General features: G+C 34.4%; 1 protein-coding gene across 3 annotated transcripts in view; it reads right to left on the reverse strand.

The window, feature by feature from the left end:
- The window catches only part of LOC149425273 (sphingomyelin phosphodiesterase), a 65,116-nt gene that overhangs the window by 8,924 nt on the left and 33,294 nt on the right, over window positions 1-22,898 (reverse strand). For all 3 annotated transcript variants that reach the window (XR_016305333.1, XM_089650283.1, XM_089650278.1), the window contains exons 2-5: window positions 12,953-13,044; window positions 5,943-6,156; window positions 2,336-2,621; window positions 768-999 (exon numbers count right to left, since the gene is read on the reverse strand). Coding sequence is in view for 2 of the 3 variants with exons in the window: in XM_089650283.1 (XP_089506409.1) it covers window positions 768-999; window positions 2,336-2,621; window positions 5,943-6,156; window positions 12,953-13,016 (796 nt within the window). In the remaining variant the exon portion in view is untranslated. The remainder of the gene's footprint in view (window positions 1-767; window positions 1,000-2,335; window positions 2,622-5,942; window positions 6,157-12,952; window positions 13,045-22,898) is intronic.

Raw genomic sequence — 22,898 nt, forward strand, 5'->3', positions numbered from 1 at the left:
TGTGAAAAACAATGTATTGTGCGTTGACCCGTTGTGCGCGCACAGCAGTTGGGTTGTGTGTGAGTGGCTGTGCCCTGTACACGGATGTCACAACAGTGTTCTTGCGAACACGTATTAATGATAAATTGCCACATACAGGGGTATCTAGCGTCGCAACATCACGCGTTTAAAGATTTAAATATAATTTTTAATAATAACCATAGAGAAAAATATATAAGTATTTTAGAAAACGTACAAGATAGTATGTTAGATATATTGGACAGTTTACGGCGATGCACTACGTCGTGTAATATTTTAAATTGAGCCGCTTTCAATAACAACCTTTACGTAGATGGCGATAAGGTTTAAATTCCCGCTTGACACCATCCGCCTGTTTTGATTTATGCAAGAAAAAAACATGGCCAAAAAGTGCATTTTTCTTATTTTGTGGATGTTCAGGCATAAATATTTTTTTTTTTCGATCATTTTATAAATAACTTAATTTGCCACATTATACAATAAAATCATAACCGAAAATGGGTTCGCAAGTAGGAGATTTTGAACTTTAAAGCAGTTTTCATAGGCCTGAACATTATTTTTTTCTGGGCTTATAAAAAGACTTAAAAAATACTCGATTATTTCAAAGGCCAAGATGTATTCTGCTCGCAGTATTTAATTAAAGCATCTGAAACATTTCTAGGCGACCAAAATTTCAAACCAAAAACACATGATTTTGCATTACTACGTATGGCATCGCCTTAACCATTTCTATCATAACTTTAACTCACCTTCCGCATAGTAGGGATCATAATGCGTGTCTGAGATGTGCAGGACTTTGAAGGTGGGTGCGCTGGGCTGTGGCGCTTCAACCGCCTTAACCACTGGCTTCGGCATGGGGGGGAAGGCCACCTCCCACTCGTGGTAAGGGTTGTACACATCCCCACAAGCGTCACCAATCACAAAACTGCAAACCTCGTCCGGCCCGATAGATATGCGCTTGAGTACGTAGACCACTTCGCCCTAGAATAAGGTTTATTTTTATATTTACAAGCTTTATTTCTGGCTTTAACCTGCTTTTTAAAGCTGTTTTTTCTCATTGGACTATTGAAAAATATGTAACAAAAACTATATTGCTATTTTCTATTTTATACATAGTTAAGGGTATTGATTGATAGCTGTAAATCCACTCTCACAATTCATCAAACTAAACAGTCAACATCATAAATTCCAGACTGGTAGATTTAGATTCCATGCATAAAATCGAAAATTTCTTGTCTGTATGACACAAAATAAATGCTTACACCTTTATCAGCTGCGGAGGCATATTAGTGAAATGAAAACAAAACATTGACCAATCATCACAACACCCTTAAGGTGATTTTTCACAAAAACGACGCTATACAAATCATCCTATTATTATTATTATAATGAGAATTAATAATTTCCATTTTAAAAAGAAAAAATGCTTTTTAAAAAAAAATTTTTAAGGGATAGAAGTCATAGAGATTGCGAGTAAGTTTTTTTCGACCAACAAATTGCTTTTCACAAATACTTTGCCTGGGAAACATTTTACATTCATGATTCAGATCTGGTTGTAGTACACAGGTCATTAACAACTTAATTGACAGTCCTGTCATCTTCGCCACTATTAAACTCAATGTACCGACTAGGAACACAAGACAAAATGTAACATTCTTTTGCAAAACATACAAAACCAACTATCAGACACACTCACTAACCAATAGGATGCAGGCAACAAGTTTGGGGGTACTTACTGACACCATTTATAGAATTAAACGTAATCTATGCCAGCACTTTGATGAATCCTACAAATTATAGTGGCGTTAGTAATGTGGTTTTAGTGATTTGTCTTATATGTAGTATTGTTCTAGTTTCTGTTTTATTTTATGTTTCACTAATATTTTTATTTATTTATTTTTTTTTATTTTTTTTTTTATTTTTATTTTTTTTTTTTTTTTTAAAAGAAAGACAAACATTCCCAGGTTACGAATTACCCAACAATGTTTGAAAATCTCCTACTACCACCACAGAAAGCCGAAAATGTTGCTTGTGTTGTGATGGAGGACTTAGCCAGCCGAGGATATTATATTATTATATATATATATTGTTTCATATTTAGTTAATCAGTTTAATGTTATTTCATACTTTAAAAACTTTGTGTATAATTTTCGATAGCTCACTAGGTGTACTCTGTATAATCCATGTAAAAGCCCTGCTGGGCGTAAAACCAAATATGTATGCAAAATGATTTTTCTTCCTTGGGCAAAGATTTTCATGAGATGTTAATTTATTTCATTAGTGAGATGTTTTCATTTGTGAAGAAATTCTAACTCACCCCGAAAAGCTTGGTGATGCCCTCGCACACCCTAGCGGATTGGATCTTCAGTGAGACGCAGAACTGGTAGATAGTCTTCTTGATCTCCTCCTTGCTTTTGCCGGTGCGGATGTAGTGCTGCAGCAAGCCGGCGCCGGCCTTACACGCTGTGCATGACACCTTGGACATGACGGACGTCTCCACCTCGTAGGCCACCTGCTTCAAGTTGAACAGCTTCAGTGCCTTCTCTACGAACAGCGGCAGGTTGGTGCCGCGCTCGCCGTCGTGGCCCCACATCCCCAGCATTCTGGGGGATTGAAAAGGTTTAGTTTAGTAATTTTTTGAAATTCTAAGAAACTGACCAGGGATGCAACAGATGAAGATAAAGATTTGTAAGTAGGTTTAAAAGTGTAAAAGATATAACTGCTTTTTCACGAAGCTCGTCAAATTGTGACATTCTTAGTAAATATTTATTTTATTTTTTACTTATTTATTTATACGCTCATTGGGCTTTTACATACATAGTTCATAAAAAAAATAATATTCTGAAGATTGTAAGTTCACAAAAGTAATAGTAAAAATACATATAACCATATTCATTTGACATATTATAACAGCAAGTAAATAGTAAATGCATACAATAATTATTTGTCGGTATAAATCTGTTGTACAAAAATAAGAATAAGAATATGCCTACTCCTAAGTTATACAAACTTAAATTAGTTAAAAAGAAATGTAAAGTTTATATGTAAATGCTAGCAGTGGCGGCCAGCTAATATGTGCTCCCGAGCGCCGAACAACCAACAAGATTTCCGACATGACTAATCACAATACGAAACTCGGTTCGGTTATAATATCTCATTCAAAAGGTACCTACTTATTAAGCGCGCTTAACTTGCAGACCGAATTTGACTTGTGCCTATGTTCGTAGCAGTTCGTTTTCGATTGCGATCCAAAATTTAACTGCTTTGTCGCATATTCTGTGGAACAGTCGAAAGCGTGGGTACATACCAGTTCATACTATTCTTTGCAAATAATACCATATCATGGACGGCATTCGGGGTTTTACCACCACATCAGAAGGAACGGTTTATTCAGTAGAAAGTTAAACTAAAACGAGTATGTTTAATGTTATTGTCGATATCGTGGTTTCAATTTACCATCAGCTATTTTCAGCGAATGTTTCGCTTCTTCGATACAAGAATTTAAGATAAAATTTGTCATTAAGAGATGAGTGATGGTCAGATTACTTATTATCAGTTTAGTCAGTAGGTACTCGCCGTTGCCGGGCACGGTCTGTTGAATTAAAAAATTTTCTTACTCTGCGAAAGTTTTTAAGTTTAATTGCAGGTTATATCGATCTTGTATATCAATTATTAATAAGGTATATCAATTGCAGGTTATACTAATTTACGATTACTTTTGTGTTTGTTCAAAGTATAAATTAAGAATGAGTTTGAATGTAGAATACATTAAGAACAATAGGTCGAGTTTTGAAAACAAAGTGATAATAAAAAATGCCGGTCCACCTAAAACCTGAACTGATAATAAAACAAGAGTGAAAATCTGGATCGAAGAAGTTTACTCGATCATTTAACAAAACAATGTATAACAAAGCTTCGTAGCTCTGTGCATGTGATCAATTGAATAGTTTATTTTGTTTTACGTGTTGAATTTACGATGTTGATTCAGTTTGGACAATCAGCGGTGTTACTGATGTAACTCATCTTTCTGAAAAAATCAAAAAACATAATTCTTGTCATTTACATTTACAAAAAGTTTTGAGCTTAAAAGGTTTTAGGAAAAGTTGACATCAGAATGCAATTGGATTCAGGCTACCATGCCTAAGTTAAACACCATAATGAGCTATTTAATAAAAATCGATACAGGTCAAATTTCCCAGAACATGATTTCAATGTGACGCTTAAAACGTATGACTTCCTAAATAAAGTTAAGTAAAAGTGAACTCTGTGCAATTTACGCCCGCGACGATTTTTCAAAAGCTAACGGCGCTTTATCAATTTTACAAATTTTTTATAGTACTTGTTTATTAGAAGACTTTCCCGAGACTGTGAAATTACTAAAACTTTTGTGCACCATTTATTGACTTTTGGAATGACCTCAGTTGAAAGCTAAAGATGTTTCTCAACGTTAAAAAGAATAAAATCTTTTTTAAACACGTTGAGCCAGGACAGACTGAACGCACTATCAGTGTTAAGCATTGATAGAGGTCTTCGCTAAACAAAAGGAGCAGAGAATAGAACTTCTTTATAAATAGGTATGTACCTTTATTTAATTTATTTTATGACTTAATGTTGTAATCCGGTGAACCCCCACATATTTTGACCACCAGCCGCCACTGAATGCTAGGTAGTGGCAGCAGTAACATGATACAATTTAAATGTAATGAATCACCTTTTTTATAAATTTACTTACACAAATCTTGTTATGATTTATAATTTTCTGGTATTTTTAGTAACACAACTAAAAAAACATCTGAAATTAACGTTAAATTAAAAGTAAAATATAGAGGGTACCTAGGGCGCATGTATAATATAATAATATACATAATAATATAATCATCATTACTTTGAAATTTAATTTAATTAGAAGTTTGTCTATTTAACTATATATCTATTCGTATCAAGAAGTGTCCATGGCGGGCGGCATGGATTTGATTTGTGTACGAATCAACAGTTTTATTCCGAGACTGTTGAAATTTTGCCTACATTATATTTCTAAAAACTCTGCGTAAAGCCAGGGAAACGCCGGGGACTTCAGCTAGAAGTAAATAAAACCAATCCAGTGTTTTTTTCCATGGAAAGTTAACTATATATTATTATAGAGTATAATAACGGCACCTAGGCAGGATGTTAACAACAATTTATTACAATGCTAATAATTGGTTTCTAATTGTGCAGAGAGCAATTTGTTCCGGAACCGTGATTTTTAGTATGGGAAACCCAACACACAAACACGTGACAATTAGGGATAGTAGATAACAGGCTAGTATTTATTGTCTGTGACAGGATGCTGCACAAACTGTGGCCCGCGGGCGGCTTGCAGGGCCGATGCTGAGCCAAACGGAGCTCGGCACTAAGAAAACCTCAAGGACCCTGTATTAGATGTTAGGTATTATAAGCCCCTTGGCAAGTCGACGCCCGGAGTGGACTGATCCAATTGCACATGGCAGCATGTGACCCTACTTAACATTATTTGTAGTCCAATTCTTTTCCTCAATCAAAAATCATCAACCCGGAGAAAAATCTCAAAAACTGGCTGTTAAAAACTGGCATCCGCGTACAGGGCTATTATTCAAAGCTTGATGATCAAAGCCTAAAGCATAAAGCTTAAAACTCAAAGACTAAAGTTCAAAGCTCAAAACTTAAAAACAAGGCCCAAAGCGTGAAGCTTAAAGCTTAGAGTTCAAAGCTTAAATCTCAATACTTAAATCAAAGATAAAAATCACAAAGCTTAAACAACAAAGATAAAGGCTTAAAACCTAAGGCATAAAGTCCAAAGCTTAAAGCTCAACCTTAGCTCAAAGCTCAAGCCTTGGCTCTAACTAAGCCCACAGCTTACAACTGAAAGATCTAGTACAATGTGCCGGTATTGTCTATGACCTCACCTAGAGTAGTTGCCCTTCAACGCCTTCAAGCCGTTCATGACCTCCTCGTCCGTGGGCACGGGAGGCAGGGTGTGGTTGTGGTTGTGGGGCTGCAGCAAGGGTTCGGGCGCAGTGGCGGGTGCCGGGGGCGGCGCCGGCCTCCAGTGATCGGGGGGCGCGGTCCAGCTCACCAGCGCGCGGGGCTCAGGCGCCAGCGGGCCCCATAGTGGGGTGCCTAGAACATTTTTTACGCAATGATAAATTCCAATCAATTTTTATCAATTTAGTCAAGTTTCACAGTTTCAACAATTAAAAATTTTGACCCGCTAAAACGAGCCAATCTGAAAAGGTAATGGCGGGGTGGGGTAGCGTAGCGACACATATTCAAATCCCTAACTGATTAACAAAGAACAGTGACAAAATAGAACACGGTAAAATAATATAGCGGGATTAGGAATTACGCGAGTGAAAACATGGTTAGACACAAAAATACTTATACAAGGGACAACCAAAAAACAAAATAAACACCATTAAAATACACGAATGTATAAACATCGACATCTGCGATTGCCCTTGACACATCATATCAAGCAAATTACAAATCAACTCCTGAAAAAAATAAACATTTTCCTAAAGATAATAAACAAAAACAACTGAAAACTTGTCGATCCATAATAGAATATGGAATCATTGCTTGGGGAGGAGCAACAAACTCAGCTACCGGTCATACGGAAAACCGTATTAAGGGTATTACTTAAAAACAGAATGACTGATACAGACCTAACATTCAACATGTTTGACGTTCTAGATACGATGGGGTACCCAAAAGAAACCGAACTGATGTTGCGGGGAGCTCCGTTTTTGTAGTACCGGGTTCTGCCGGTAGAACCATGTACAATAAATTAGTTAGATTAGGTTATGTTGGATTAGATTTTTCCCCTTCACTTTTTCTTATAATATGCAACTTCAAATAATGGTTCTCGGCCTGTCAGCGTTTGGTCAAATTTTAATTACAGTTATTTATTTATCTGTATAGTTATATGTATATTATATATTTATGTTTACCACTCGAGCGATTTTTGGAATATTATGACAAGTTTGCAAAAACGTTTTGAGCGACGTTTGAGCGACGGTTGAGCGACATTTTGAGCTTGTAATAATGTGCCAAATTTATAGAACCTATAAATATGAGATAAACGGCGAAATCTATGTGGATTCATTCGCCTTAAGCCGCAGTACAGTTCATTTGTTTCCGTATTGATATTTAGAGGAATGATATTAATGAAATCACTCGAGTGGAGATATATATTTGTAATTTATCGGCTTGACGGCTGATCAAACAACCCAACTAGCCCCTAATAAATTTCCGTGATGACTTATTAATTATTGTACGTATACAAAGCGATGTTTGCTGATTTATTTGTTTTTATTACTGGTTTTTCTTAAGAGGAACGTCTGCACGGCTTTTTTCATACGAAATTTAAATTTGGAATTGAAGCCAAAATACCCAACCAAACTGAATAATTACTGTTTTAATAAAAAAAATATATAGAAAGTATCTAGTATGAATATGTACTATTTTATTTATTTTTATGTGTTTTTTGTGATATAATGATATATAGGTAAAAAAACTCTATTAATGGAGGGCTGAACGCCGTTGGCGCTAATAAAAAATTGTCCAAAGAAGCGAAGTTAGCAGTCCACAATGGAGTTCTGGTACCTACCCTGATGTATGGAAGTGAGGCATGGAACTGGCAGAGAAAGGATGAAAGTAGATTGAATGCTGTTGAAATGAGATTCCTGAGGCGTATGGGTGATAAAACCGTGTGAGGAATGTGGAGATCCGCAAAAAGTGAAAGACTGATGTAAGCGTAATGAGTAAGATTAAGAAAGGGAAGCTTAGATGGTTTGGGCATATGGAGCGATTGAGCAAAGAAAGGAGTGTAAGGAGGATATATGATGCAAATGCGAATGGTAGCAGAAGTCGGGGACGCCCGAAGAAGACATGGCACGATCAAGTAAATCGGATACTCGAGTCGTGCCATGTCAAGAGTCAGAATAATAGAAGAGTATGTATTAGACGAAGTATGAATGTGAATGAGGTAAGAAGTGTGTGCCAAGACCGAGTTGTTTGGCGGTCCGTTCTCTCTGCCTACCCCTGCGAAGAAACGGCGTGATGGTTAGTTAGTTAGTTTCCTATATGCTAATAAAGAATCAATTTTGCACGATTTTTAAAGCAATTTTGACATTTTTGTGAGTTAATTGTAATTATTTAAAAAAATTGCTTGCCCTACCTACTTACTGTGTTAACAAAATGAAAAATTAAACATCCTAAAAAAAGCTATAATAAATGCCTTTAAAATCATTATCATAAATAATTGCTAAAGTTGCCTCTAAAATCGTGAGAAATCGATTTTTTTTATATTTCTTGATATTTTATAATTTGAAACACAAATAAATAGAGTAGCACAAATAATCTTAGGGGTTATTTGAGAAGATTTAAAGAGATTAAAAATCTGACTACATATTTGCTACACCTTACGATTAAAATAAATGATTATTCAGTTTGGTCAAGTATTTTGGCCAATGCATGAAAAAAATTAATACAAACGTCAGATCGTTGTTATAGGGTTTTAAATAATAATTGTACATTATTTTATCTGTATTTTTTAATCTTCTCAAATACCACCACATTATTTGTTATTACTCAAACATTACTTTCAACCTAATCCAATGTTTCGATACCGACTTTCTTTTCAAAGTGTGTTTCCCCGCCAATATTGAGGAAAATACCCACCCCATTTTAGTTAAATTACTGGCGAAAACCCTAGCGCAGATCTCTTGACAGCCTCCGTGGTTGAAGGGTTATACTCTCTAAGAGCAATCCGGAGTAAATTATTTTTTATTAATTTGTGTTATTTCACAATTTATTCATTTAAGCACTTTCCAGAGTGGAGATACCCCCAGCATCCCCTTGGTGTGAGACCACCATTCAGAATTCAAACGTTGGAATGGAATACTTCCCCTTCCATCTCCTTCCCTCCCCTACTACCTTTATCCTCACGACATACCCCAATTGGGGATTCCGTAGTCTCACTGGCTCCCCAGCCGGTAGGGAGCAGTTGGGACTTTTGTGAGTACCGACTCACATATATAAAAAAGATCCATGAAAAATCATGGTATATTAATTAGAGATGTCCCGACTAGTCGGCGACTAGTCGGTAAAGCCGACTATCCGGCCACTATTGTAGTCGTCGATTAGTCGGCGACTGATCGGCAAAGAGCGCCGACTATCCGGCTTCTTACGTTGTATGTATTTCTCAATAATATGAATGCGGGGGAACTACATGAAATAAAAACCTTGATTATATTATTTTTTTATTTTATAATCAGTCTTATACATTAAAAAATGTAAAGCAATCTTTCCTTTGGAAATCAGTTTTTAAAATTACTTGCTTGTAAAGAAAACATAATTATGACATTTATTGAACAAAATTAGTACCTAACCTAATTAACATAAAAAACAACATAATATCTTCTTTTCTTCAATGAACATTTATAAGTATTTCTTATTATTAAAATAAAAAGTAGATTTTTTAAATTAACAAACTCAGTTATATGTATTAAAGCAAGATTGTATATACAAGATGCACAGTACTATATGTATATATTATATATATATATCCAAAAATTTGAAACATGAACTGTTTGATGAAAACAAAAAAAAATGAAAAAAACATATTTCTTATAACCGCGTTACGGAAATCCCCGAAACCGTAATCGGCTTAGCCGACTAGTCGGTCTTATTACAACCGATTAATCGGCTAGTCGGCTAGTCGGCGAAAGTCATAATCGGCACATCTCTATAATATTATATTAAAATTCTAGAATTTGCGAAGGAACACCGTTGGTAAACTTTAAAAATCATTATTCAGATTTATATGTCATAAATGTAAGCCAAAGAAACACGCATTTCAAATACAGAATTTCAGAAATTTCAGAAATTCAGAATTATTAATTATTAAAATAAAATCATTTTTACCTACCTACTTATAGCTTGTCTGATATGATTTAATAATATTTATTTTGAAAACTAACTTAACTTGTATAATTTTACGCATTAAAGCGATGCCATACGTAGTAATGCAAAATCATGTGTTTTTGGTTTGTAAATTTGGTCACCTAGAAATGTTTCAGATGCTTTAATTAAATACTGCGAGTAGAATACATCTTGGCCTTTGAAACAATCGAGTATTTTTTTGATAAGTCTTTTTATAAGCCCAGAAAAAAATAATGTATAAGGCATATGAAAACTGCTTTAAAGTTCAAAATCTCCTACTTACGAACCCATTTTCAATTATAATTTTATTGTATAATGTGGCAAATTAAGTTATTTATAAAATGATGGAAAAAAATTAAGTATTTATGCCTGAACATCCACAAAATAAAATAAAAGGCACTTTTTGGCAATGTTTTTTTCTTGCATAAATCAAAACAGGCGGATGGTGTTAAGCGGGAATTTAAACCTTATCGCCATTTACGTAAGGGTTGTTATTGATAGCGGCTCAATTTAAAATATTACACGATAGTTCACATCACGCATGCATGCACCGACAATCGAAATTAGTATGTTTATAATAATTGTAAAGTAGGTACAATGAATTAAAAAAAACTATTGGTAGTTGACTAATTACTTACGTCATAACGGTTAATGTCGAAAATAAATATCTCTGAAAAGGAGTATATTATGTTTAGTGCTGCAAATTTGCACAAAACCATTTTTAATTTGTATAATTGCACCAAAAATAGAAACCGTTTATATTATTGTATTCCGACCACAGCGTCCGTTTATCTCATGCAAATTTGGAACATTATTGTCCACTGTTTAAATATTTCTAATCACAACTTAGTAGAAAGGTGACCTCGTATTTCTTTTATCATTGACAATAAAATTAAGATTTTTTGTACTTATGCATGTGTTTGCTGTCTTGTGCTTAGGTGTGTAGATTTTTGGTGACTTATTTAATCGTTTGAGATAATATTAACAACTCTCAAACGAAAAATGTGAAACAGAAAAGACAGAAACGGCATTGATCTGAGACCACAGAGCAAATTCTACCATGTTTAACTATATCATTTTTTGACTTTTGACTGCTATCTTTATGAATGATTGCAAGATTCTACCAGAATTAAATTGCAAGCATCTAGAGATCACAATCGAAGTATCTTGTAAATATAGAAATGACGAAATGACTAAATATAGTTTTAAAAGTTATTTATCTGAGAAATCGGTTATTTCTGTATTGGACCCCACCCCTTCCTTTCCCCCCTCTTCACCCAGGATACCGGATTATTTTTTTCTTAGAAAATCTCCTACAACACCCCCTCATTATATGGGCAGATACTAAATGTTTAGATACATACTTAATCTTTTTTAAATGTGCTAATGTGAAAACGAATTGATGATATGGAAGTTATATTTTTGTAAACCAGTCAAATCGATGTATTTTTTAATTTATGTTCTTGTTATTTTTAATTTTGTTTCTTGCAAATATTATTTTTCAATATAATTTTATTTTTATTATTTCTTTCTTATGTTTCAAAACTGTCATTAAAATTGTACCACCTACATGTAAAAGACCTCTGGGCGTTAAATAAATAAATAAAATAACCGTTTATCACGTGAAGGTAATAATTCTTTGATGTTACAGAACAAGCATTCTTCGAATACCAACAAAAAACATGACGTTGCAACCATAATAATCGCTCTCCCAGTGCATCGCTTCAAAGATCACAGTAAAATTAATTGTCATATGAAAAGATTACGAGAATAATAGTGATTAGTCGGCAATCGACTGAGATAGAAAACGCTGTTACAGAGCACGTTACCCGGTCATTTGCACGCGAACGAGCGAACTTGGAGAACGTTCCCGAACGCACGCGAAAGTTTGCACGCCTTCGGATGGCTCGAGTGAAAATATACGGGAAAACTGTGGAAAACGACAAGCGGCTCTGCGATCAGTCTGGCCCGGTGACCTGTTTTTTTTTTAAATATTTATAATAAAATATAGTTATGTACCTATGAAGATTTTTTTACATCGCTAAATATTTTTTTATAACGTTAATAATAAATAAACAATAAAAATAGAGATTGTTGAAACAACGCGTTTGTCCGTCCGGCGTTCAAGCAGATGAACATAAATATGTATCTAATCGGTTTCGTAAATAATTATTATTTGTATCACGCCACCGCTCGATACATTAACCTCCTTCTGGACAATGACGATTCAATTGGGTGTTTAAATTCGACCCATGAACTGCGAACACCCACTCTCTATCAGATCAAAATAATACTAAATGAAATGTATAATGCTAGACCTCAAATTGTATCTAGCTCTTTCTGGATTTTAAGGCTCCGTAGTAGGCGTTTAAAGTTGGTGTGAAAGGGAGATATGTAAATACGAATGTTAGAGGGAGCGCGCTAATATTAAAAAACGGTAATAATTAAGCGAAAATTGTGAAAATATTTAATAAAACACAACTCGTTTGAATTAGAGCAAAAATCTTACGAAAAATAATTTAGATGTATTTAAAGACACTGTGATTTTTTCCATGCCTATAAAATATTAAATAGCAGAAGAAAACGTGTTTTAAATAATTTTGGGAGCTTACTTTGCGATTTTTTTCTATCGAGGGAATTTCATATAATTAAAGTTTCGGCGTAACAATTGTATAAATATTATCTTAAAAATAACTCTTTTTTGAACTTAAAAACTTAAGGAGTTAACGAGAAACTTGTTATAAATTGCTTGTTATAAATTGTATGTGGGGCTTAAGTGAAAGTAAAAAATTTACGGTTGACGCAGAGATTAAGGAGAAATACAGGAAAAATATATTGAATTTTGACTATAATGCACAAAGATTAGATAAATAAGACAATTTTTTTTTTCGTTATTAACATTTTCTTGTAATGGATTGTTGCTTTTTGGTGAATGTCCCTACTAAAAATAAGATAATTAGTTTTAACTTACCAATGATAATAAAAGGGAGTGTGACCATGCCGAGTATCAGACTCCATGATATCCTGATAAGCATAATGCTGGTAAGGAAACCCTAGCACCCCCTGCAAGAAAGGAAACATAAATATTAATAACAAAATCAACGACCACCCTACCCCCTATCCATCGTGCTTGAATTCAGTCAAGGTTAGGTTGAATTCTCGGCTTCTCGATTAAAGAGCCTAGAAAAAGTCCGGAGTCAATTAATAATAATAGAAAATTGCAAAAAGATAGGCCAACCGCAATAAAAAAATTATATTTCTTTTGAAAAAAAAGTTTCTAAACCCTAATAAAACCTGAATTAATTTTAGCCAACATTTCACCTTAACCCTTCAGGCCGCGGAAGGACATTACTAGCCACAAACATGATATTCCATTTTAGCCTCTAAAGGACAGATCTGACCGGAGCGTCAATACATTATAAAAGTATTTTTTTCTATAATGCGTAGATATGGGATTCGTCAGTCATTGGAAAGATAAATAATAATTCTTCACAGTTTATATCAAATATTTATACATTATTACATGGATAAAATTTAAAAAAATTGTCACAGTGCATGATTACGAATTGGCGTCATTTTTTCATTGACAGTTGAAAGTAAAAAATTATTTATATTTTTTTATTGTATAAACTGCATAAAAATTAAAATGATTTTTTATTACTAATTACCTACACAAAAGGAATATATTTTAATAGTCAAAATGTCCTCGTAAGTTTTTTTGTTAACATTTTCATGTTTGATATTAAAAAAATATTGTTTAGAAAGATCAATATTTTTTTTCAAATCCAAATATATCAAAGATAATTCAATCTAGTTTCTAAAATAGTATTTCTTGTAACGACAACTTCAAAAATAAGTAATATTTAGCACATTTTAGATACCCCCGGAGCATTCCGAAATTACAAGAAAATTCACCACGTCTTTTGGACTTGTTGGTAAAAATATATAAAAAGCTGAAGGTTTAAAATATAACAAAATTAAAATATAAATTTCGTTGTACATTTAAATATAATTTACATCAACATGCGGAAATTCATGGAAAACAGAATAGACCGATGCAAAGCATTTGACAAAAATAAATAGAGAATAAAAAAGATAACATTTTTTTACATCTTCCATATTACAAATTATGATTTCTCCGGCGATTATTTTTTATTCAAAATTAAATTTAACTCTTATTCTCTTATGCTATTTAATGGTGTATACGGATAGGAGCATCTAAAAAACAAACAGTAATCATCTAAACGGTGATCATTGTTATCCACGAATTTAATCATTACTTTCAAATGTATGCTTGCTAACATGTAATTGGGTACAGTTACTTTTCGGTACCTGTACGCAATGCTGGGCAATCAAAAACCCAGAGGACAAGAAGAGCACAGTTTTGAAAAGTGTATATAATCGTACTATAAACCTCCGTTAGAGTTTGCTCAGTAACTGAAAACCACTGGAATCAAAGTTAAAATGTCATAACCAGTTACCAGATTCGATGCCCAGTCATAAATTCACATTGGAAGTAGCACAAAGTAGGGCAGCGGTGGGTTTGGTTAACATGACAGAACCGGGTATGATGTCTTGTTCAATCAAAAACGTAAATGGGTCCACTCACATAATGTTCATTGATTAGTAGTGAATAAAAAGTAATGAATATTACAGTAGTTACACGTGTATATGGCATCTTATTTTCAGATACATATTGATTACCCCAACAAAATTGACAGCTATAGATATTAATAATTTGTCAGAAAAATGTTGAAGGTATGTCCACAATTTATTAAACAACAATAAAATAATTTCAACAATCTAAAGTCAAATATTATTATTTTGTTAGTTTACTTTTTGATGTTTTTAATAAAATATTTAATAATTTGTTTTACTATGGACGGAAAAATAACTCTTATGGTTGGCAATATAAAGAAGCATTTGAGCAAAACATCTTCGTGCAGTTGTAATTTAATATAACTTAGATAGATTCTGTAGATTTACAGCCTCCGTGACAGAGCCCATAGATCGCGGCTCAAACTCGGCGAACAGCAAATAAAGAGTAGCAAATTTTCATAATAACAAACCAAAGCGAATAAAGAGGGGGAATAGACGTCAAATAAATAACAGGCAATTATTAAACGACTAGGGCATGCACTTGTACATACGTTAGAGCACGTAATGCCTAGAGCATGCACTTGTACATACGTTAGACCACGTAATGACTAGGGCATGCACTTGTACATACGTTAGACCACGTAATGACTAGAGCATGCACTTGTACATACGTTAGAGCACGTAATGACTAGAGCATGCACTTGTACATACGTTAGAGCACGTAATGACTAGAGCATGCACTTGTACATACTTTAGAGCACGTAATGACTAGAGCATGCACTTGTACATACGTTAGAGCACGTAATGACTAGGGCGTGCACTTGTACATACGTTAGAGCACGCAATGACTAGGGCATGCACTTGTACATACGTTAGAGCACGCAATGACTAGGATATGCACTTGTACATACGTTAGAGCACGTAATGTTCATCCAAATGTGGGTCGAAAAATTTCCGAATATTCAATGTTTGCCCATTATATTATTTGTTACATATTTACTTCCTATTTTATGCGTGAGAAGCTTCTTTACAAATTGAATCACTGGGAAGTAGGTACCAGAGATGATTATAATTACCATAAAAATGAAATACATAAGTTATCCGTTTGTAGGTCAAAATAACAGGACGGAGTGGCGTGATGTGACGACACTGCGCGCTGTGGCCAACATTCGCGGCAGACAACGGGTTGTGAACCGAAATTCCAATACGTTAGGCACCGGCAGAGATGATTATTTACATTTTATTATGCCCACGATCACGGACATAACGGGAGTTGACTAAACAGAATCGACGGATTCGAACAAATTTCTCCACTTTCGTTCGAAACTCGCCCGGCAAACAGGAAATGTGGTCTCACAAGCGACTATCACTACTATTACTCACATGAATAGGAACCTGCCCGATTCACTTATGTTTAAAATCTCGGTTCCGTGTGAAACAGACGCCAGACGAGTATTTAACCTTATTAGCATAACCAAATCATTTTCCTCGGCTTCTGCAGACACAAGATAAATCTAGGCATGCACTTGCATATGGTTTAAACGAAGAAAATCTCGTGTAGTCATATTGTAGAAACAATTGTTTGAAAAATAATAGCACCTTAAACATTGTGGACAAGCGACATGTCAAAATAGAACGGCAATATTTTTTTTTCAAATTCGAACGTTGTAAAATGTACAGTGCAAAACTACGACAATTGGTACCTACCCACACGTATGTTTTCAAATATGTCTTCAAATCTTTAAATTAGGTACCAGCTTTATATATTTTCTAAAGTAAAAGGCATCGTGAGTTCAATTCCTCGGCTGGCTAAGTACTCCGTCACGATACAATAGTGTGATGATTTTCAAATATTGTCAGTTTATTCATAACAAGGAAATGTTTGTCTTTCTTTAAAAAATAGATATATATGTATATATTTTTCTTTGCTTTCACCTTAGTATTGCCCAGCAATAACTAAAATGTTAGGAAAGTAGGGAGATACGCTAGTTATTTACCCAAATCAGAAGCAAGAACTGTGAAAAAGGCATGATAATAATAATATTATGGGAAGGTACTACAAACATGGTATTGAGGAAAACGTGCTATCATGACAGTGCAATAACTAATACCTCAACCATTGATGTTCATGACACACTTATCACGGAAGTCAAAAATATCAAATGATTTTATTCTTTACATTGCATTGATACCTTGAGATCAGTGGCGTTGCGACAAATTCCGTCCTTTATAAAAATGTGCAAAAAAGCCGAATTTTTGTTTTTTGTTCAGCAAAATGACATTTTTATCTTATGCTTACAGCGCAACAAGATTTACTATCCAGTTTCAGCAATTTTTCACACTTGTTCAGTTTTTTCTCTCTTGCTGAGTGTACAATTGAAAATATGGAGCAAGCACAATATGGCGTCTTCTCATATCTATTGACAGCTAAGCGAATGTTTCAAAGTTTCATAACTAACTAAAGAGTTGGAAGTATTTGCAATGATTTAGAAATTGCAGACAGAAAGCGCGGTGTACATTTTATAGCGCCGGAGCTCACGGTTCTAGAGTTATTGCTGCTTTATGCAAAAAACAGATCTTCTAATAAAGATAAAGTTGGAATAAATGTCTTCATTTATCTAGTAAATATTTCAGTACAGGTGGTAATTTCTCCGTGAAATACATATTATTTTGAGTGCATTTAACGTGATGTCTCGTGGCTCGAAGGTCGCCATACAGCTGCTAGAGATCCCAAATTAAACATAACAAGATTACCTAGCTGAAATTATAAAGTGTAGGAACCGGCTCTTGATCTGCGTGCCTCGCAGCCCAAGGCGTACGGAAATGGGCCAATGTGTGGGTCCGTTATGTCACACGGCCATCGGCCATTATCTGAGCAACCAACCAACTTCGCAACCCAATCGCCCAAGCAACCACCTAAGCCGCCACTGGGCCACGGAGCAAATACAAAAACCGACGAACATTCCCCGGGAAGACATGCCACGATCAGGCGTACCAAATATTGAATATTCGTCACTGCTAAACCCGCTAAAAGAGTTTGTTCCGTTCCCAACGGTAAATCAGAAAACAAACCACGTTCAAGTGATAGCTATATAATTATTTATGTGTATGAACCATTGCGGCCTTTGCTCCGTGTTGAGATGGTTCCATGATACGTTAGTAACCTATTTGATAGTTAAATAGTAACCTATTTAACCTAGTTTTTGTCACTTTTCATAGCTTTATAGCACTTTTTATAGGTGTGTTGAATTGTCATTTTGATGAGTTATCCGGTCAGATGTTGAGATATGCGTCAATTTGACAAATTCATATTTTGAAAACGGCTGCACTGCCTTTTTCATACTAAACTTAAATTTGGATTTGAGGCCAAAATACCCAACCAAAACTAAATAATGATCGGCAGGTACAGCAAATAATATGTTGTCGGATATGTGCTATTTTATTTGTGTTTAAAAATTTAAAATATACGACACTGAGATTTCAATTTGGCATTATTTTACAGGAAACGTTGGCATTTTTATGTGTTTAATTGTAAGTATAAAAAATACTACTCTTGTCTTACCTGCTGTGTTATTATAATGAATAAAACTTTTTTTGGTGGAAATTTGTGTTCTTAAGCAAAACTTTTAAAAAAAATTTTTTCGATCCTTCTTATGATTTTACTGTATATTTCATCATATTTAAAAACTAAATAACTACTTTTAGTACTATTACTACTAGAGGTACTATTTTTTAAAAATAATTATCATAAATTTACAAAACAATTTAAAAAAAAGTTTCTCCTATAATCATGCAAAATTGAATTTTTTAATAACCTACATTTTATAAATTAGAAGACTAATAACTAAATTAGTACATGTCCGTACTAGATATTTTCTATACCTTTTAATATAAAAATAAATGTTTAGTTTTGTTAAGTATTTTGGTATGAAGTAATCTAGTACGAAGACTATGAGCGTCGAAAAGAAGAAAAAACAATATTTTGAGTACAAGAAATCAGAGACTTTATATTTATAACAGCATCGACCGGCAGTCGATAATAAACACTGTTCGGATAGTCTATCATCACCTAAAGGAAGAAAAAACATCGCTAGGTAAGCTAGATTGGTATGCATAAAACCATAACAGCAGCTCTTTTATGTGGCAATTACATCCGAAGTTAATTCGTCAATCAGCATTGCATAGCATACAACCCAAGGCTGTTAGATTGAATGGCCTTCAGAGGAGATTTTCTTTGATTACGTGATGAATGGACGGAAGCCGTATTCAAAGCCAAATCTGACCAGACATTTACCGTTTATATTATTTTTTCGGCCTTTTAGCCTGTCGTCCCACGGTAAGCAATCGATATAAATCGAATCCTGCAAGATCCTGCACAGAAAAATAAGTTCGCTATAATAAGGTAACTTTTCTGCGCAGGGTCTTAGAGCATTTGGCTTATGTCGATTGCTTACCGACCCGTGGGACGATTGATTTAGTATAATTTACTGTGGATTACATAGGAAACCTTCTCACGACGACATCCCTTCCACGTTCTCCGTGGTCGAGGGGTAAGACCATGGAACTATGATTATCTATACTCTTAGGGTAAGACACTTTAATAAATGATAAATTCCTAATAAATAATCCTTATGGACGACAATAATTGAATAATTGCTAATTTTAACTGATCCTATTTTTGTTATCGCACGAACAATAATTATTGTGAAATAACAAAATAATTCGATATTTTCTTTATGAAAATAACGAAAAAGTGGTGTAAAAAGACGACTGGAAAATAAATTAAATTAACTTTTGTAGAAGCACACTTTATCTTTATTTTTTTAGAATGTAATAATTTAATTTTAAGTTAAATTTTATTATTAGGTCATTCATTCTTCGTGATAGCAAAAAAGCACTCATTAGACTGGGGCGTAGCACGAACTTGCGTATACAATAAATAAAAACATAATACAACATTATTAAAATAACACAAACCCAGAAAACAAATATGCCCACAAACTCGTTAATTATTAGCAGCTTGTCGCTGCTTGAAGAAACACCCATGTTACCGATACGTTATTTTACCAAAGAATGGCTTCCAAAATATGTGGCGAATCTAGGGTAAATATTGTACTAATTATAATTACACAAAAAGTTAAATGAAGACGAATTTATGCATTTTTTATTATATTGACGAACTTTTTCGTACATTTTCTTATTATGATAAAAACAATCAGAGAAACATTTTTAACTGATAGCACGATGTGAAATATTATTTGTAAAATAGTTAACAAAAAATGTTATCGCGTTGTTTTGCCGTGGCATCTTGCAATAAGTATTTTCTTTAATTCACGCATTCAATGTTATTGTAAAACGGCAAAATTTAGCAAAGTTACATCGAAATCTTTTGTTTATGATTTCTTCATTTTAGAGAATTATCAGCGACATCGACTTCGAAGTAAATGCCGCACACATAAACACATGATGACCAAGGGCCGTTCTCATCCAGAAATAATGTAATTGCAAGTGAATTGAGGACAATTACTAAAAGCGAAGTGTCACAGCAAGCCACTGCCACCACCTTAGTTTTATCGGCTCGTGCGTAGTGTTTCTAGACTATTTTCAAGTTTGGCCAACTCACTTTCTACGCATAAATGTTAATCAATGATAACAAGTCGTGCCTGAAGAGAAATTGAACGTAAGAGATGCAAATATACTGCGGTTAATAACCTAACCTAACCTAACCCAACGGTGCAATTATAATATCACAGTTCTCAATATACTCTTTAATGTGAAACCGCACAAGGGTCTCAGCTGTTCCCAACCATCTGGAGCCAGTGACACTATGGCATCCTCAATCGGGGTATGTTGTGAGTCTGAAGGTAGTGGGGAGGGAAAGGAGATGGGGAAGAGGAAGGTGGGGAAGTATCTGGCTATTCCGATTTGGTCACCAAACACGGCCAAAGCCATTTCAAGCTTTGTTTCAATTCTGAATGGTGGTCTTACACCAGGGCGATACTGAGAGTATTTTTCACTCTGAAACGTTCCGCAAATATCCTATATATTATTTTATTGAATAATTTTTAAAATAAAACAAAATAATAAAATAAAATTTACTTCCGCACGCCAGGATTTGAAGCCGCGACCTCCAGCTTGCTAGTCGAGAGTCTTACGAAGGACGTCAATACTATAAACGTGAGCAATGATCTTAAAAGTTGATCATGGCTTTATATATTTACTGGCCCACATGGCAGTGGCGTAGCCATAACATTCACGTGTGAGGGGAGGGTGTTCGACACCGACTTATTATTTACAAAGCCATTGATAATGAGAAAGTACGACTAATATTGTAAACAAGTAAAATTCTCTCTTTTCCTTCGCAATACTGGGACCGATGGAGGGGGGGGGGGGTTGAACCCCCTAAGCCTCCCTTACCGTTTTGCATTTCGTATGTCTGTAAATTTAAGTACCTACTTACAAATCTTATGATCTCAGAGGAAATTTTCGTTTTGATTTATTAAATACGTGAAAATTAGAAACGTAATTTTTTGAACGCGAGGTCGATTTTCACGACTAGTTATAAAATAATTTAGTTTCTTTTTGTGGGAGTAACTAGATTTTCCAGAAGAAAATTTTCTCTGTGTTTTATATTTATTTAAAACAAACAGGTAAGTACTTACACACTTTTCTAACATAGAATTAGTTATTATCAATTCATTCGGCACTTTATACCTACACAGTTACAAATTATACTCAATGAAAGTTATTGGTAAACGAAAGCAACATTTACACACATAACTTGTAAAATATGATAATACTTTCCAGCGCTTGCATAATATTTACAAGAAAACCGACGTAATATCCGGATTGTTATGTAAAATAATTAACATATCCGCATTATTACCTATGACATAACGAGAACACGCAGAGTCAGAAGGGCAAAACAGAAGAAAAACACCTTTTTGACTTTTCCTGGTCGATGGGAAATAGAACACATAAAAATAATGATTGTTTTTCTATCTACTTTTAGGCGACATTGTCATATGGACAGTAATAATTATATGTATTTGCAGTGCATTCCACGATAGTGCGTACCTGTGGCGGTTCGTGTAATGAGGCAGGGGAGGCTGTGCCTCCTCTAAAAAAATAGAGGAAAAAGGGTAGAAAAGAGACACGTATCCGTACATCTAAAATATAACATAATTCAATTTATATATTACCAATTTACAAATTGCATAAGCCTTAAAGCTATTTCAATTTAAATATTTCACTTTTAACTTTTCGTATTTCACTAAGACTAGTTGCCTTTATGTAACTCATCATACTAATGTGACGATGCCGGCCACACGTGGCCTAGCTATTACACAATCCAGTTCAATAATACGCTAGTGAGGCAGATATAGGGCCCGCCTCTGAGAGCCGCTGATTTCATGTAGGCGGAGGGGGATGGAAAGTTACATGGAACGGTAGTTGACATGGTCGCGCGTTGTTTAGTCTGAGGCGCGCGTCAAAACAACGAACACTTCCGAAGTAGAACCGATCATTTGCGATTAGCTCTAGAGACAAAGATTTGTGATAATGTGCTCGGTAGTAGGTACATAAGGAGTACTGATATTTTTACTAATTTAGTATGGCAAATTTACATTTGACGGTCTTTCCTGTGTGTGTATGTCTAGTAATTAACTTGATTAGGTATTCAGAGTAAGGTGTAGGTAAATGAAGATATACATGTACTTACATAATTCTTTTCAAAAAATGTTTGTGCCTCCCCGTTTTTCAACTCCACAAACCGCCGCATACGAGCACATGCGTATTATGTCTAGAAAATAACAATCTGTGTACCTATCTATTGTGTATCTATATATTACGTACCTATATCGTGGGTGCACATTACAAATTACAGTGACAAAAAGCAACCTACGGTTACGATATGCCATTATTATTTTAACATCAGGACAATGATAATTAACCTCGCGTAGATTTATAATTAATTATTCACAATTTCTGATCATAAATAGCGCGGATGCATTAATTAATTGCCATTCAAATTAGGGGAGCATCAATGAATTACAATGACATTAAAAAATTATATAAAAAATATCCGCCAGTGCTTCGCCCAAATAATAGGGTACAAGAATATAATGGCTAATCAGTAAGTGTAGTGAGTAGGTAACTATTATTATGTTGTAACATTGTGTTTTACAAATGGATGAGAAAATGTACTGTAAATTATGGTACACTGTATTACGGACATTTGCATGAAATCTTTGTTTAGAACAAAGAGTTGATTCGCATACCTATTTCTTAATTATACCATTGCACATGTAATGGATACT

This window comes from Hesperophylax consimilis, chromosome 3, assembly GCF_061612785.1.
Source record: "Hesperophylax consimilis isolate HC1 chromosome 3, BYU_Hcon_1.0, whole genome shotgun sequence".
NCBI lineage: Eukaryota > Metazoa > Arthropoda > Insecta > Trichoptera > Limnephilidae > Hesperophylax > Hesperophylax consimilis.